General features: G+C 42.4%; 2 protein-coding genes across 4 annotated transcripts in view; one reads left to right on the top strand and one right to left on the bottom strand.

Moving 5' to 3' along the window:
• The window catches only part of UBAC2 (UBA domain containing 2), a 169,407-nt gene that overhangs the window by 81,069 nt on the left and 70,619 nt on the right, over positions 1–17,719 (top strand). The gene's annotated exons all lie outside the window — the stretch shown is intronic.
• GPR183 (G protein-coupled receptor 183) lies at positions 1,296–15,846 on the bottom strand. The gene is made up of 2 exons (XM_032864080.1): positions 15,740–15,846; positions 1,296–2,960 (listed from the first exon to the last, which is right to left on the bottom strand). The coding sequence occupies exon 2, from the start codon at positions 2,940–2,942 to the stop codon at positions 1,860–1,862; it is 1,083 nt and encodes a 360-aa protein (XP_032719971.1). The 5' UTR covers positions 2,943–2,960; positions 15,740–15,846; the 3' UTR covers positions 1,296–1,859.

Below are 17,719 nucleotides of genomic sequence, written 5' to 3'. Positions count from 1 at the left end.
GTAGATTGTGGTACAGTGGAGGGAGGAGGCAGGAAACTAAACAGATAAAAGAATGTGTTATTCCTTTGCCAAGTGACATAGATAGTCTCTTGTTTGAATGATCTTAAGTTCCTTAGCACAGAGAGGACTTTCTCACCTGCTGTGCAGCAGACCCGTTGGCTCATACATAAGCTGGTCTGTGCTCCAGTGTCGTCGGCAAGCTCAGGCACCATAGACATGCTCTGACATTACCGTGGCCTCTGTTTCTGATTTTCCTTCAGTAGCTTTCATCACAGTTTTTCTTTTGGGATCTAATTCAAATGACTCTGTAAGTGGCACCCGCCATGACATGTAGTCTTTTGCCCTTTCTTCTCCTTCACGTGGAGGGTGTGTGTGTGGAGTGAATGGAAAGGCCCTAAGATCCTGACTTCCATCCAGGTGGTCTCACCTTTCTCAGCAAAGATCTGTTACAGAGATCGGTGCCTTTTTTTTGGTCATTGGCTTCAAGGTCAGGTAGCTCTTTGTGAAATTCACATAAGACAAACCTGAAAATACTCAGTAAATGGTGCTGACTCAACCATAAAGATTAATTTTCTTGCAGGGTACTAGTTGGAAATGAGTAGGGTAGGAATTCGAAAGAAAAGATTTCCAGGTTATAAAGCCTAATAATTTAAAGTATGCCTCATGATATAGTGCTTCATCTCTTTCTGTTCCATTATAAAAATTGGTATTATTGCTAACGTAGATACTGTATTGAGGTAGTTTGGGGATTTAGTAAAACAAATTTGAGCTGACAGTGTGACTGTACTTGCAAAGATCGTACTATTCATGCTAAGGTACTTATGTGAGCAAAGTTATAATGTTGCAGGAAATCTTGGGAACTCTTTAAGTTTATAATTTTACATTTTTCCCACTATCTTATTTAGCCAAGCAGCAACCATGCCTCCTGCCGCTTACCCTCTTTGCTCTTTCTGGTAACCCAGACCACTGAAATGCAGATCAGGGTACTACCAACCTATGAATAAAAAAGAAATCCCCTAGACACCCAAGAAAAGCCAAGCCTATTTGCAAATTTTTTTTTTTTTTTTATTCCCAAGCAGAATTCAGCAAGTGGACCCCCCCTCCCAGTGGGTACACCCACGGAAAGTCCTTTTCATATGCCGGGCTGATGGGTCCTGCACTATTCTGCCGGCTGCTTGGACAAGAGCTCTGTGTTTTCATTGCCTCTTTCGCCATCATTGCTTATAACGTTATCATCCAAATCTAGCTATTGCTAATTCTAGTCTCCCTGTAAGTAGACACTGAAAGACATACTCTTAATTTTGTAGCATCCTGCTGTTTATTCCAAAAGACTTCCTTGATACAAAATATTATGACTCAGAACAGAGTAAAACAAAACGCTTGATGGTATGGAGAAGATAAAGATAAGATTGAAAGAGGTAGGGATTAAAGAAATATGTTACCAAAAAGAAAAATAACATGTTACCATATCGACATTTTTACACGGGCAATGTACAATCTTACAGCCTTTTCTTTTGCCAAATTATAGGCAGGAAATACTGGTGCTGTAATTTTTAATTTTTTATAAAAATTTTTTAAAGTTTTTTATAAAACTTTTTACACTGAGATTTATTAAAATAGCCTCCCTTTTGGTATAGTATTTCATTTACAGACTAGAACTTTGCGTCATGTTATTTTCTTGAGTGCAAAAAATAATATATACCCGTTTTCTTCCAAGTTGGAGGTGGGAGCTCGCGCCCAATGAAAGGAATTTACAGGCATCCAATTGGAAGTTGAACAGTCATTTTGCTTTGTAAGAAAAGTCCGGCAAAGTTTGTCATGCGGTCTACTTTGCTGTAAACCCAATATTTAATTCCTGTTTACTTTCCGTTCAAAGACTTGGAATGTATCATTGTTTGCGTTTCTGCCATCTCTCGCGAGTTCTCTTCCGGGGCCGACCTCACGGCGCTGGAAATTGATACACTGACCTGGCGCTTCAGCATCTTCATGACCTTCCTCTTATACCCTTTACACGCAAAGAAGTATATAAAAGGGTCCATGCAGCAATTGAAGTTCATCAGACATACGGTAAAGTGCAGCGAGATCTGGAACGAATGTCTTTGGCTGCATTCCAGGAGATCAGGGACACGAAGCTTCTTAATCATGTGTTGAATAATCGCAACGTGGTAAGGTGTGAAACAGAGAACGAACACAACAATTATTAAGATAATTGTGTTGAGAGCCTTTTTGTTGACGCCGGATTTCTCGGTTAGTGGGTTCTGTTTGGCAGTTTTAAAGAGTTTGCAACAGATTTGAGAGTAGCAGAAGAGAATGATCAGGAGAGGAAGCACATACCCTATGAAACACGCGCCGAGCAGAATCCAGGGAAGAGACCGTGTTTCTTCAAAGTTTGGATATTCCATGCACGTAGTCCTTTCCTCCTCCTGCTTTGACATAGGTTTTATGAGTAGTGGGAGCGTTTGAGCAAATACTAGAATCCAGACACATATGCAGACGCATTTCGCATGCTCAATTCTCTTCATCTTGTTGTACCTCAGAGGATGCACTACGGCAAAGAACCGGTCCACGCTCAAGCATGTCATGAAGTTCACACCTGCGTAGGTGTTGATGTAAAACACCAGGGCGGTTATCCTGCACAAGGCCTCGCCGACCTTCCAGTCAAAGCCCAGTGCGTAGTAGGCTATCCGTGTAGGCAGAGCAGTGGTAAAAAGTATATCAGAAATCACCAAATTTGTTGAATACAGGGTGGTAGAGTTGATTTTTTTCCTATTTTGAATGATGACAACCAAGGCTAGCATGTTTCCCACCAGCCCGATGACAAAGACAGAGCCGTAATGCAGTGGCATGAGTATCCCGGCGGTGCGGTGGTGTGCGTAGAGGTCACAGTCATTGCCCTGAGGAGCTGCGGAGGCTGTCGTGAAATTGTCCATTTTTGTATCCATCAGTGGTGTTCACGGTCTCTAGGAAGAACCAAGGAGAGTACTTTCAATTAGAAGCGTATTCAACTAAAAGCAATATTAACTGCCTTTTATAGATCTAAGTTTTAAAGATTTGTATAATTTTTAAGAATCTATGATGTGATGCACAGTAAAGGAAACCATCCACAAAGCCGCAGAAGAGCTCCCTAGTGAATGGGAGGAGATATTTGCACCTGACATATCCAATAAGGAATTAGTATCCAAAATATATAAGGAACTTACATGACTCAAAACAAAAATAATCTGATTAAAAATGAGCAGAGGACCTGAAAAAAAAAACAAAACATTTTTTCCAAAGAAGACATACAAATGGCCAACAGACACATGAAGAGATGCTCAGCCTCACTAATCATCAGGGAAATGCAAATCAAAACCACGATGAGGTGTCAGCTCGCACCGGTCGGAAGGGCTGGTGTCAGAAGGACAAGAAATAACAAGTGTTGATATGAGGATGCAGAGGAAAGGGAGCCCTTGTGCACTGTTGGTGGAAATCCAGACTGGTGCGGCCGCTGTGGAAAATAGTACGGCAGTTCCTCAAAAAGTTAAAAATAGAATTACCATATGATCCAGTAATTCCACTAATGGGTATCTACCCAGAGAAGATGACAACGTGAATTCGGAAAGATAGGAGTACCCCTGTGTTTGTTTTAGCATTATTTACAACAGCCAAGATATGGAAGCAACCCAAGTGTACTTTAGGTGAGTAGATGCCCCCCCCCACACACAGAGGAATATTAGCCATAAAAGAGAAGGAGATCTTGCCATTCACAATAACATGGATGGATCTAGAGGGCATTATGCTAAGTGAAGGAAGTTGGAGAAAGAGAAATACCATATGCTTTCTCTTGTATGTGGAGTATGAGAAGCAAGAGAAACACAAAAATCAGGAACAGAACCATAAATACAGAGAACAAACTGGTAGCTACCAGAGGAGAAGTAGATGGGGAGGATTATTAAGAAGTACCCTTCCAAAAAAGAAGAAAAATCTGCGATGTGTAATATGTTTACATTGATAGTAACAAGAACAAAGAATCAGATTTATGTTTTTGCTCACAATTTGGTGATTTTGGCAAAGCCCTGGCAAAAGAAACAAAACCATCTAAGTAGAGCAAATGTATTTTTGTGACAGGAAGGGATGCCATCATTTTTTAGGCAGAAATTTCCCCCTTTTTTTCCTGAATCATTGTCTGGGTAAGAACAAAATCGTGTGCAGCACCCCACATTTCAGACAGGAGTAAAGCTTTTCTTTTAAATTGCATTTCAGTTGGACTTTTTTTTTTTTTTTTTTTGGCCAAATGCGTATCACTGCCAGGAAATGAAATCAGTCACACATTTATTTAGTGAAATACGAATTTACCACAGTGATCTGATTTGTGTTAACCTAAAAAGTATGAGAAACAAGCTAAGGCCTTGTTAGGAACTGAAAGTTAGGTTTTCTTTTTAAAAAAGAAGAAGATGGTAACCACGACAACCACGGCAAAAACGACAAAAAAGAAAAAAAAACTTAAGGTGTTTGGTGGGGGGAAGGTTAAGATTAATTCTGAACTAGATCATTCCCCAGATACTCCACCGATAGGTGCAGTGTACATTCCTGCACCCCATGTGCCAACAAGCATCACACGTGTAGTGTCCTATGCTCTGCTCTGTCCTCTGAACCTGCTCATGGATCGGGGTCATCTGGGTTTGTCACATGTGGACCTCGTAGACACTGGACACTTCTACAGCATCCCAGGGTGTTCATGCATGATTTGCTAAGCTACTCCCCTGATGACTCTTTGGATTATTTCCATTTCTTTTCTTGGGATAAATAATGTTAAGATGAAAGAAATTTCAGGTCCTATGTTGAAAAGTGGAAAACTACAATGAAATGCCTTATGTGGAGCTGAGCTTTGATAAAACTTAGGAAGACCAGACCAGTAACTTCTGCGAAGTTATTTTTAGAAGAAAAATGATACTCCAATAGGACCATCTCTGCCTACAGATCTCATCTGAAAGTCACCAAAATTAAGGGAAGATTTCAATGTATCTAGTGATGATAGTTTACATTAAAAGGAAAAGACTCTATCCCTAGCCATCTCAAAGCACCGACTACTCCTCTGACTGCTAACTTAGTTCTAACAGTCTTAAACGGTGAACCCAACAGACAGTGGGGGTCATCACGGGGTGATGTTGTAATATTCTAGGTGTACACTGCTTCCAGTGTTGATAGAGTAGTTGTTAACATGTGGAAATATGACCTAAAGCAAAAGGGAACAAAAATGGAAGTGGTACTTTCTGTTAAACAAGAAAAGATAGGAAAGAAGATTATGAGAAAGAAATTTAAATGGATTGAACTCACCTATTAAAGAAGACTATCAGTTTGGATTTGTTAAAAAAAAAAAAAAAGTCCAGCTGCATAGGGCTTAGAAGACATAGCTCAAAAAGTGACTGAAAAAGGTTGAAAATAAAGGCATGGGAGAACCCATAGCAATCAAATCCCAACCAGTGGAAAGCCAGAGTAGCAATCAAAGAACATAAAAATCTTGAATTATGCATATTTAAAGGAAAAATTGGCAAATCCACAGCCATAATGGGAGATTTTAGCACATCTTTATTAGAATAAGCCGGATAAAAAAGAGATTAGAGACTTAGAAGATTACCCAGTGTGACTTTGCAGAATTTGTGCTGAAGGGACATGATCATTTTTGCCAACTTGACTGTGTGCGAGGTCATTAGAGGGCCCCAGAACTTTCAGAAAATTGTTAACCTATCAGCCAACATGCCAGTGCCTACAGGGCAACTAACTTAGAAATCAACAATAAATAGATAAAGGATACATTTGGAATCTAAAAAAATATGCTTCTGAAAGACTCATTTAAGAAATCCACAGTGGGAATTTTGAGGTATTTAGAACCAAATGACAAAAATACTCTATGCTTTGGGGCGCCTGGGTGGCTCAGTGGGTTAAGCCTCTGCCTTCAGCTCAGGTCATGATCTCAGGGTCCTGGGATTGAGCCCCGAATCGGGCTCTCTGCTCAGCAGGGAGCCTGCTTCCTCCTCTCTCTCTGCCTACTTGCGATCTCTCTCTCTCTCTCAAATAAATAAATAAAATCTTGAAAAAAAAAAAACACTCTATGCCAAACGATGGGGTGCAGCTGAAGTATTAATCTCAGAAGCAGAGCCTTGAATGTGTTTATTGTCTTGGCACATTTTTATTTGAGGATAGTTAGCACACGCTACAAGTTTCAAGTGCCCAGCATAGTGACTCAACAACTCTATATGCTTGTGAAAGCATTTATTTTTTTTAAAGATCGAAAATAGATAAAAATACAGTTCAGGAAGCTAGAAGAGAATTGTTTACCCAAGGAAAGTAGAAGAAAATGATAAAGATAATCACAGAAATTAATAAGATTGAAAGCAAAACAACAAATATTGACTTTCTCTTTGTGCAGGAAGAAAAACCAAACCAGAGCGATTCTTGAAATCATGGGAATTGCGGTTGTGGGATGAAAGTAGGAAAACCTTTATCCTCTTAGTTGAGAAAGGCTCCATGTGAGAAGTAACTTTTCAAGAACTGAGACTAGACAGGGAGAGGTGAAAATCCCGGACAGGGGTTATAACTTAGGAACAGGTAGCAAGAAGTTTTATTTTTGTACTTTTCTGTGGAAAAAAATTTTTTTTTCCTGAAAATCTCAGCAAGTTTATTTTATTTTGAGGAGTGTTTCTCCACAGATTTGGGAAATGCTTTTAAAATACATACTGGGGTAGAAATTTTCCATATAAGTAAATATTGTTGTAGAGATCAGAGAAAGTTACATAAATGTAGGACTCAGAGAGAATGTGCCATTGTTTGTCCTGTTGTAAACGTGCATCCAGCTCCTTCCTGAATGCAGTACGCCTTCCAGGAGAGCCGGACATGGCAGGGGTTGCAGAATGTTTGGTGTTTAAGAATATTTGGCACATGGGGACACCTGGGTGGCTCAGTGGGTTAAAGCCTCTGCCTTTTGCTCAGGTCGTGATCCCGGGGTCCTGGGATCGAGCCCCACATCGGGCTCTCTGCTCAGCAGGGAACCTGCTTCCCCACCCCCCTCTCTGCCTGCCTCTCTGCCTACTTGTGATCTCTGTCTGTCAAATAAATAAATAAAATCTTAAAAAAAAAAATTTGTCATTGAACCTGGCGATTCACAGACCTGTACCCCTGGGGATAAAAATATATGTTAATAAAAAATAAAATTTAAAAAACAAAAAAAACCACAGGATTCATCCTATGATTTATCATAGGTTGGCATCAACTTGTAATAATCATACTGGTAATAAAGGTAATGGATAATATAAAAAAAAAATTTGTCACAGTGTTAATTATGAAGGTGAAAATTTGCAAACAAACCAAATGTCCCTCATCAGGGTATTGGTTACGTATCTCCCGGTATTAGCCATACAGGGGAATTCTCTGCGGTCCGTGGAAATGGTAGTGTGGAAGCCTATTTCTTGACAGGGAATAATCTTAAATAAGGAAAACAGATTATGCAACATGCCACTTTGGGGGGAAGGAAAAATGATTATACGTCCGCACGCTTTGCGCGGATATGTATGCCGAAGCATAATTTTGTACAAGTCATTTTTGAGTTTTATCCATACACTTCAAAATTTTTCATACTGAACATGAATTGACTATGAAATGAGGAAACTGGTTAATAAATTTATCTGAGAAAAATATTCTTCAGTTAAGTTCATCTTGCAAAAACCTATCTTCTACACATTTCAAAAGTAGTTCTTCAGTGCTCTTTACCCAGATTGAGGCGTTCATGTTTATTAAGTGCCTACCTTTAAGTCCTATCTGGAAGAAAACTCACAGCCACCCTGTGAGGCTAAGTACTAAAGCTAAGTACTGCTGTCACCTACCTACTTGCCACGTGAGGAAACTGAGTGTCATAGAGGTTAAAAGGTCAGTCTGGAGGCTTCTCCCTGATGGTCTGGTTTCAGGTCTCCTACTCTGTCCAGTCCTTGGCAGGGGCAGCTCATACTGCCCTTGAAGTACTGAGAGTTTGAGGTTTTAAAGTGGTCTAAGCTTTAAGAACCATCCTTACCGGCAAAGAGCCCGGGAACAGCGTGGCCCAGCCACGCTGGAGCAGCGGAATGCTTCTTCCTAAAGACAGTGGAGTTCCCACTTCCGGGACAGCATTGAGCCCCGAGGAGAGGACTTCTGAGGGTCCTGCATCAGTCAGAGAAAAGACACCTGCAGGATGTGGACATGTAAATGGGATGGCTCAGAAATGATCTTTGATAAAGGCAAATGAAAGCTGTCCTGACGTCTGGTCATTGGGGTGTTGAAAGTTGATGTTGCCAGTCAGCCACACTAGCCTATTTCCTTAGTCCTTAATTTTACCTATCCTGTGCTATCAGTGCCGTAGTTTTAGTCAGTCTTACCTCTTCTAAATTGAGAGAAAAACCCTTTCATGTACTTGACCATTGTTATCCCATTCATATATGAATCCGTCCCCGTTTCTTATTATCTAAATATCTAAATAATATCTAAAACAATATCTTCCCTTGGAGATATTATTTTATACCTTCCTTAAATATTTGATGTTTCAAGATTACATTCCTGAACCTTGACTTTCCATTCTTTTATTCAGCAGAAATTGTTTTTAGTGTTTTCACGTGCTAGGTCCTGGAAATACTGAGACTCTATCTTTCCGTTTGGGACGGCCTGAAATTGAAGGATGACTGTGTGATGTTGGGAATCCGCTGTCGTCTGATGAGGCATCGTCTCACGGTTCTTCAGAGGGCTCCTCCTCACACACGCCTGGCTTCTGGTTATGCTTTTCGGATTATAGTACTCCTTATCAACCTTTGGACTGCAAATTGCTCTTTTAATCATTTTTTTTTCAGGTATAACTAACTTCCTTCCACCTTCCCTTCCTCCTTTTCTTCCTTTATCTATTTACTTTTGGAATACATTTCAAGTACTTTATTTAAAAAAAAAAAAAAAGTTCATCTTTTTTAAGTAAACTCTACGCCCGACGTGGAGCCTAAACTCATGACCCGGAAATCAAGAGTCACATGCTTCACTGCCTGAGCCAGCCAGGTGTCCCTGAAGTGCCTTACATTTTTATTGTCATTGTCATTAGACCACAGCTTCTTGCACGTTACTGGTGTAGATACACTGCGACGTACTTGGAAGTACTATGTCTCGTCAGTTTACTGCCTAGAGAAAAGCACAAAGGAGTGTTTGTTGTGAATCTTTTTCCTTAGAATACTTTTATCTGTAATAATTATAATTTCGTCATAACGCTCTCTAGTGGAAAGGTATGTGTGGCCGCTAAATGGTCCTTAATGCCCCACACTCGGGTGTGAATGGGACTGAAACCTTTGCCCTGAGGGCACAGCTGGTAATTGGGCCGGGTGAAGTCTGGGGCTGTGATCAGGTTCCCAGTGAGGAACCCCCTTCCCTCCTGAAAGGGATGTCACCGCGGCCCCCCCGGGAGCCATCTGTGTCAGTTCTCGGGCGGTGCTCATGGTGAAGCAGCGGGGTCTGTCCCACTTCTGTCTCTGTCACGCAGTTTTGATGGCTCTGCTGCTGCTCTCGCATATGTAAAACAGCCAGCTCTCCTGCAGCAACATAGCCTCCCCTGGATTTGTACTTGTTTTCGGAAGTGGGTCTCTGTGTGTCTAGAGTTGATTTCACTGCTGCTAGAGTAGCTAATGTTTTTTAAAGACATTATCATCTCATTTTTGCATAACCGGACATGTTGACATGAACTGACAAGATCTCTCTAGCTACAGAAAGGAAGAAAATAACAAGCTCCCCCACAAAATTCATCTACTAGTATTTAAGAAAATTGTCTGAGCTCTAATGTAATTGGTCCTCTCGAAATATTTATCCTGGTACCAACTTGCCTGGATAATTATTTTCTTAGCTTTTATTTGTGGCAGGAACAGAATCAAACCACAGTTTCCAGAGATTTACTGTGAACTAGAGTACCAGCTTTTAGTTTTTGCTTTAAGATTCCCGAAATGTCACCTTTACCCCTAATAATGTATTCACTTAATGACCCATCAACAGTCTTAAATGAAAAAGAGCTGATGCTTTAGTAATTTTTGTTTAAATTCAGACCTTAGCCATGAATTGAATGGTTCAGGTCATGTGAAATGATAAGCAACAGGAGGTGACTGACCTCCCTGTAAGGCCGCATCTGCTCGAGACCATGTCGACACATCGAGATGATGGGACTCCGTGCCCACCGTGGCCTGCACCTGAGAGGAGGTTCCCGGCCCGTGCTTTCAAAAGGACCAGGAAAGGCTCAAGGATGTGGACCCATAGATAGGAATTTTATTTGTATATTGTTAAATGATGAGTGTTGATTGATCTGATTTCTGATTTCTCTGGATACACCATCCTTGGGCTATTTTGTTGAGGAGAGGTAAGGTTGAGGGAAGGTTTTGGGAGCAGGGAGAAATGAAATCTTTGAGAAAGGAGAATACAGGCGCAAGCTCGGGTTCCATGGAACAGCAAGGATTCGGTCCTCCGAGCAACTAGACAAGCACAGATGGACCAGGGTCGCAGGCCGAGCTGTTTAACAGTTTGCTGTTAAACAGTTCGCAGACTACACAGAAGAAAGGAATCTTTGCTTCTTCCTCTGGTTACCTAGTTTGATGAGCGCTTGTCAGTTACTTGCAAAAGCCTCCTTGCTCTTGACTGAGCAAACGGGGACATCTGAGTTTGGTCCCTTGTCACACACATCGTGGCCTCGCAGTCAACCAGTGATTTTTTTTCCCACTTTCTTATTTTGACTAAACAGCCATCACCTGAGCGGTTGTGTGGGCCATCTGCCTGTCAGGTAGGCAGGTGGGGAACATTAATTCCCGCTCGTGGGGCAGAAACCCAAGGCACAGACAAGCTGCAACCAGCCTCTTGTCCCTTCACTGGCAAGGTCAGATGGTGTGTTCCAATGAGCTGCTGCTCAACTCCTCTTATAGTCGGTCCGCGCCCCAGTTAGCTTAGTGAAATAAATCTTTCTATGCTATAAGGTGATGCTTTTTTTCCAGCCCACTTTGAGTCCTATTTTGATAGCTGTGACTATGGGCAAGATCTGTTTTCGGTAGGCTCTAGGGAACATTTTCGCAGAAGGTGATGCACCAGCAGCCACTGGCCCTTTCTCAGGATAAAGCCTCACCCATCCTGAGTGTCTGTGTTCACAGTCGAGTTGTCTGTGGTCAGTCTGTATGAGGGGACCTCCCTGGCCTGCCTCCTGGGGAGCTCGCTTGTTCTGGCTTGTGGAAGTGTGACCCTGCTGCTGACCCCACAGCCTAGGCTGGTTCTGACCACGTCTCAGGAGGTCTGCACAGGGTCATGTACAGGACAGGGCTCAGAGAGCTTCTTGAAGACAGGAAATAGCAACAGTGTTCGCCAGTCTGTAGTTGGCTTTTTTGTGCGTCTCCAGTGTCAGACCCGATGGGCACTGAAGAAGACCGCTTCACCGGCTGGAATCATGTCTGTTGGCGTCGATGGGAAAGGGGCCTGACGTTTGAATTACTGGATTCGACACCCACCGGCCTGTTTGGGGTTTCACTCATCCCAGCTTTTTTCTTTCACCTTTCACTGATTTTCTTTGTGTGGCTTTCGGCAACTTTAGTACTGACTAGGATGGTGTGAAAGTTCTCAAAAGGGAAGACAGAAGAGGGGGTCATACAAAGGACTAGGGTTACAGGACGTAATGTTTGGAAACTGTAAGAAAGAAGAATCCCACTGTGATACTCATTTCAGTGTGAGGAAGACAAATACTGTGCTTCTGTGTGGCTTCACTTGACCTCTAAGCAGGATGGGTGGGTGATACAAAAAGATTGTATAGCGAAGATCTGAGTCTCTAGAACCTTCATCCTCTGAGTTCAGAATGTTTCTAGAAGTCATATGTGCCTTTTCTCCTTAAAGTTCAAGGGAGTTTGAGGTTCTGTTGTTTGTCTCTTTTCTCATGGAAATTAGTCAGAAACATTAAATATCCTTATTTCGTGGATAAGCAGAATTCCACATATTAGGTCATTTGCTCAGGGTCCTCCGTCGGTCTGGCCACTAAGTTAGGAGTTGCAGAGATGTCCGGAACTCTATGCCCTCCCTCACCTGCCACCTCCCATCAGTGGATCCTGTGCCTTCAGCCTCCTGACTCTCCTGCACTTGACATCTCCTCTGCACCGTGTGCCTGTCTGTCCATCTGCCTATACTGCCACCCCACGCTACTCCTGCCAGCCTTCAGGCCACACTGCTGCCCCCTGGAGCTGCACCTTCCGCTTTCACGGTGCCTTTCAAGTGCGGCCTGTTGAACCCAGGGAGAGCTCTCCATCAGGACCCATGATCTCCTTTTGACTGGCCTGTGCCTCCCTCTTCGGCTGGCTCCCTGGCATTTTCTCCCTCTGATGCCCTGGCTCTAGTCTTCCTGAATTATTTGCAGATTTTTGATGCCCTGTGTGCTTCCACAGCTCTGTGCCTTTCTGGCACTCTTCCTTCTCTGTGCTAGGTCCTCAGCTCCTACTTTCCTTCAAGACTTCGTTCAGACTCCGCTGTTCTGGAAGCTTCCCTGATTTTTTCCTCTCCTGCTTTTGCCACCACCCCTAAGACAGCGTGGAGTGGTGAGAGCACTGTGCTCGGTACTAGCGTCAGTACTGTTGAGTTTCTTTTTCTGTTTCCTACTACTGGTGAAGTCCCGTGAGTGGAAACTGTGTTAACTTGTATCTCTCCAGCTGACCCATGACTGAGGCACCATAGCTACCCCTTAAGGGACAGCAGAGTCCCAGCTTCCTTGACCCTTGGTCAGAGGTTCTTTATCAGAGTTCTTGATTAGTAATAGTAGCCGATCTCATTAAGCACAGACTGTCTTCCAGACACCGTTCAGGGCACTCTACCTATATTCACTCCCTGAATCATCACAGAACTTTCACAAACGCGTATCCAGCGGTAAACTGACGCCCAGAGCACTTACACGATGTGCCTAAAGCCGCAGCTGTTAAGTGTCGGGATTCAAGCGCTGGCAGTCTGGCTCCAGAAATCACAACCAGTGCCCTGTGTTTTATCCCTAGCTCCTGTTTCCAACATGATCTGATGTTACTGGTAGAAAACAGAAACGATAGGGAGACTTTAACACGTACCAACTCACCCTGTTCGAACTAGAGAGAAGAGAGCTGGGGAGGTGGAAGGAGGGCCGGCGGGGAGGGAAATATGTTGATTTAAACGGAGGCATTCATTAATTTACTTGTGACATTTTTAAGGCAAATAGAGATTTTACAAGTGAATTTAGATTTTGCTGCTTTTAGTAATATTTCCATGACACAATTTGGACTGAGAGAAGATGTTGAATACGTAGAATAGCTTTAATTTTTTAATCTTTTTAAAAAATGTTTGAATTATTTATTTAAAGAGAGAGTGCAAGCGCGAGCCAGGGGGAAGGGCAGAGGAAGAAGCAGACGTCCCCTCTGAGCGGAGAGCCTGATGCAGCCCCATCCCAGGACCCCAGGATGATGACCTGAGCCGAAGGCAGATTCTTAACTGACTGAGCCACCCAGGCGCCCCCTAGGATAGCTTTTATGCTACTGATTTATTTCTATACTGCTTTTTAGGTATTTGTAGACTTTTTTTTTTTTTTAAGATTTTATTTATTTGAGGAAGAGAGAGACCAAGAAAGACTGTAAGAGAGCACCAAGCCAGAGGGAGGAGCAGGCTCCCCGCTGAGCCCGGAGCCCAACAACACAGGGTTTGACAACATAGGGCTCGGCTCCATCCCAGGACCCCAGGATCATGACCTGAGCCGAAGGCAGATGCTTAACGAACTGAGCCACCCAGGTGCCTGTATTTGTGGACATTTAACAAAATATTTTTATTTTTCCGTTTGAACTTTCAAAACACCACAAGGATCTTTGTTAACTCTACCATTTTCAAATGGTTTTCACTTGCATTATCTCATCTGACATTGAAGCCCTGCGCTTTACAGAGTTCTTGGAAAGCTGAGGAATTCTACAGGCTGGAGGGGCTTCCGGCCCCTCAGCACACTCCATACTCTGTGGCCTTGGACACTGCAGCAGGCCGTCACCCATGGCAGGGGAGAAGTAGCATTTGTAAACTGCTCTGCAGGACGGCAAGCTCTTTCTTTTAAATGCACACTTTCTAAGGGTGCTGGCCTTCTCTTATCCCGTGGAGTGTTTCCCAGCCGTCCTACAGGAGACGTCTAGGAAATGCCCGTGGATCACTGAAGCGAAGGGAAGCCATAGAGTTATCCGAGGTAGTATTTATTCCAGTAAATGACTGGCCATCTTACCAACAAGCTCTTCGAAGCCAGTTGAAAGTAATTTATGAGAGGCATTACTACCACTGCTACCCCCAACCCCCAACATGGTAGCTGGTGAGCCAGGGGTGAGGAGGCTTTGTGCGGAACAGACTTTCACAGTGTCGTGTCCCAGAGAGAAAGCATGCCCTGAAGTATTAGCAGATGCAGAGCCCAGACGGTAAGCCCATGAGATGTTTGCCCTCCATAGACTCAGTCTTTGTGTAAAATATTCGGCAAGGGTCTGCAAATAAGTTTAAGAAAAGTAATTCTCACAAGATGATAGGGCAAGGAAACTTTACCTACTGGACTCTTCTTTTGGTAGTTTAATGGGTAGAGGGAGGGGAGAATTTCTAGCACTTACTACGTGACGGCCAACACGACAGGGATTTGGCTGTATTATTACTCCCCGTTTTACAAATGAAGCAGCTCAAGTCAGAGACTGCCCAAGGCCACACAGCTTAGAAATAATCGAGCCGGGGTTCAAGCCTGACTCTGAACCGTTGCACTGTACTGTACTTGGAGCGGTAGCCCCAGAACCCCCGGACACACCTTCCTTCAGAGGAAGTCAGCTCACAGCTTGTGTCTTACCAAGAATTTCTATTACTTCCATTTCCAACCTCGACATAAATATTGCAGTGCAAGTCACTGTATGTATTATGTACTTCATTGTTTTGTGACATTTTTTTAGGCATATGGAAATTCTAGAAAAAACAGATATGTTTAACTTTAGTGATCATTACATAAATATAAAGGAAGAAACATTCATTTTTCACTTATCAAATTAACAGTTTATATTGACAATTAAAATACTCAGATTGGCTGAGAAGCAGTGAAGCCCAGAGTATCATCAGTGGGAGGGCTAATTGCTAAAATGTTTTAGTAAACCAAAAAACATCAACTTATATATAAAGCTTTAAAAACATTTATACCCTTTGCCCGAGGAATTCTAGTACTAGGATTCTATCTGGAGAAATACGAGAAAGTATAGAAGTAATGGCAGTACAGAAAAGACCTTTATGTTACATAGACACGTAGTCAAATAGTAGACTGTAATGACCCTTTTAAATTGTGCTGAATAATTTGTATATCCATGCATTTAAGTGTAGGAATACTCCGTTTTAAAATAACTTTGTTCCTTTCCCTTCGTTCCAAAGTATCCTGAAATATTGGCATTATTTACTGATTTATACTGGATGCTCTTTTTTGCAATAGTGAGTTCACACAGAAGTACAAAGTAAACCCTACTTTTTGGCATAGATTTCTGGCATGATCCATTGTTTTCACCTACCTCAACATGAGCTAATTAGAACTGCCAGTCATCAGAGTCTAAACTATGTTAATGATACAGTTCTTGTTACAAATATTTATAGTTGCTGTTGAATAAGTTCTGTTCCTTTACCTTATACCTTAATTAGGCTTCTAAAGTTTTACAAGAGACTTTGTTAGAAGAATAAAACATGGGGTGCTTACCTCCCAGGGACTTGCTGGGGCCTCCTGGCAGTAGCAGTCAGTATTTGCCCAACTGAAGTAGATTACTTTGGCGTGTTGAGAGTTTGTGCACCGTCCTTTTATGGGCTGGCCTTTTTTTTTTTTTTTCTGTCACCCTGTGACTGAGCCTAGTAATCATCGGTTAACCTCCTGTATGCGTGTGCACTTTTTTTTTTTTTTAAGTGGGAAGTGAAATTTTTCTGTTAGTGATTTTTTTTTTTTTTTAATAATTATCCAAAAACCCCTTGGTAATATCTCTGGAACTTCACGAGTTTTTTAATAAAGCTTTTAAGTATTTAAAAAATTCTTTGAGAGGAAGACTAAAGCAATAAACCTTACCCAGAAAAAAAAAAAAGAATGACGATTACTAATGATTTTGTATCCATATTCTGTGTAAGAATATGAGTTTCTAAATGTTTTAAAGAAAAAGTCAACTGTGGTGATTCTGTCTACCTGGAAACTTGATGAAGAGAGTAGTTTACTCATTCTGTGTCTCACCAACTTATGAGCAAGAAGCAAAGGTTTCTGGGGTGAGTGGGAGAATGATGTTCTTTCACATTGTATGGGGACTAGTCGACATAGGCAGGAGGCCAGCTGACAGTCTCTGTGACTGCAGGGACGTGAATGACGGGGGAAGAGTTGGAGGGGACATCTCACCGCCGAAAACCCAGCGTCTGTGCATAGGCTGGAGACCTGGGCTCTTCACCTTACAGTTCTGGTTGGCTCAGTTTAGACCAGCTGTGTAACCCGGCTATCAAAATGCACATGCAGGCCAAGTGAGTAGAAATATACCGGTCAGAGCGAGAGGGGTGATATTGACACTTGCCCAGGACTCAAGTGGCCATTCCCAGTCAGCTCTGGGGGCTGCCTTTCATGAAGGGGATAGAGGACCCGGGTGACCAGGCTGGTAAGGGGTCTGGACCCCGGGCCTTAGGACAAATGGTTGAATAAACTGAGAATGTTTGGGCTTGGCAGGGAGGTAGGTGATCATCACCCTCATGCTTTTGAAAGCTGTCTCACAGAAAAGGCTTTAGGCTGCAAATGTCGACCTTCCAGAGAACAGAAGGAAGGCCAGTATGAGGAAGTTAACCAGAGACAGCTTTCAAATCAAAATATGAAGGTCGTTCCCCAAAATTAGAATCATTAAAAAAAATGGAATAGGCTGCTTCTTATTTAAGTACTTACATAAACTGGTTGACTATTTTGAGGGATGATAGAGAGAGAATTAAATCATTTTGGTAGGAATTTGTAACTCTGACTTCAGACCTTCCACCCCAGGATCTGTCAGAATGACTGAGGGGCTTCAGCCGGTCGGTGGTATCAGTCCATCTAGAAGTGGACTCGGTTCTTCTAAGCTGTAAAAGGCTGAAGATCTATAAAGGAGCCCTGTCAGAAGAGCAGCGACACCCAATTCTTTGGGCCTCCATCTCACTGTCTGTAAAATAAAGGCATTGAAGTAAATGATCGCCAAGCTACTTCCTAGTGCAGAAATTCTGAGGGTGAAATAAAAAGATTTTATGATTTGCTGGATGAATATGGTAAAATATTCTAGAAGTAGTTTATTTAAAACTTAGATTGAAGAAACCTTGAAGAAGATGTTGTTGAGAAGCTTCTCAGTTTGTGGAAATGACATCCTCGAGGAGTGTTTTGGTTTTTAATTTTTGAAATAGATTTTATTAAGTTAAACGTTGTGTAATGAAGAACTCACCTAGTTAAATGTTGTAGCAAACTGGATCCACCCCCTGCTGGGTTATCAGCGCGGTCAAGTGTGTAAAGGAAAGGCCGTGGGGTGGTTGTCCTGTGAGATGCTGTGGGGCATAGTGTGCAAGCATGGCCTGAGCCCACAAACCTTGTTTGTCTTGTCTTTGAAAGTTACCGGGATTTCTGTTGTTGGACTGTGGAAGTGCAGTCTGCATCCTTTTCTGTAGAAAACACAAGATGGACATTGGTGACCTGAACTGA

This window comes from Lontra canadensis, unplaced genomic scaffold, assembly GCF_010015895.1.
Source record: "Lontra canadensis isolate GAN:19392208 unplaced genomic scaffold, GSC_riverotter_1.0 scaffold26, whole genome shotgun sequence".
In the NCBI taxonomy this organism is placed as follows: domain Eukaryota; kingdom Metazoa; phylum Chordata; class Mammalia; order Carnivora; family Mustelidae; genus Lontra; species Lontra canadensis.
This window is presented reverse-complemented; position numbering and strand designations above follow the sequence as displayed.

Excerpts from the sequence above, each read along its gene's own strand:
- GPR183 (XM_032864080.1), bottom strand. The coding sequence starts at position 2,942 with ATGGATACAAAAATGGACAATTTCACGACAGCCTCCGCAGCTCCTCAG.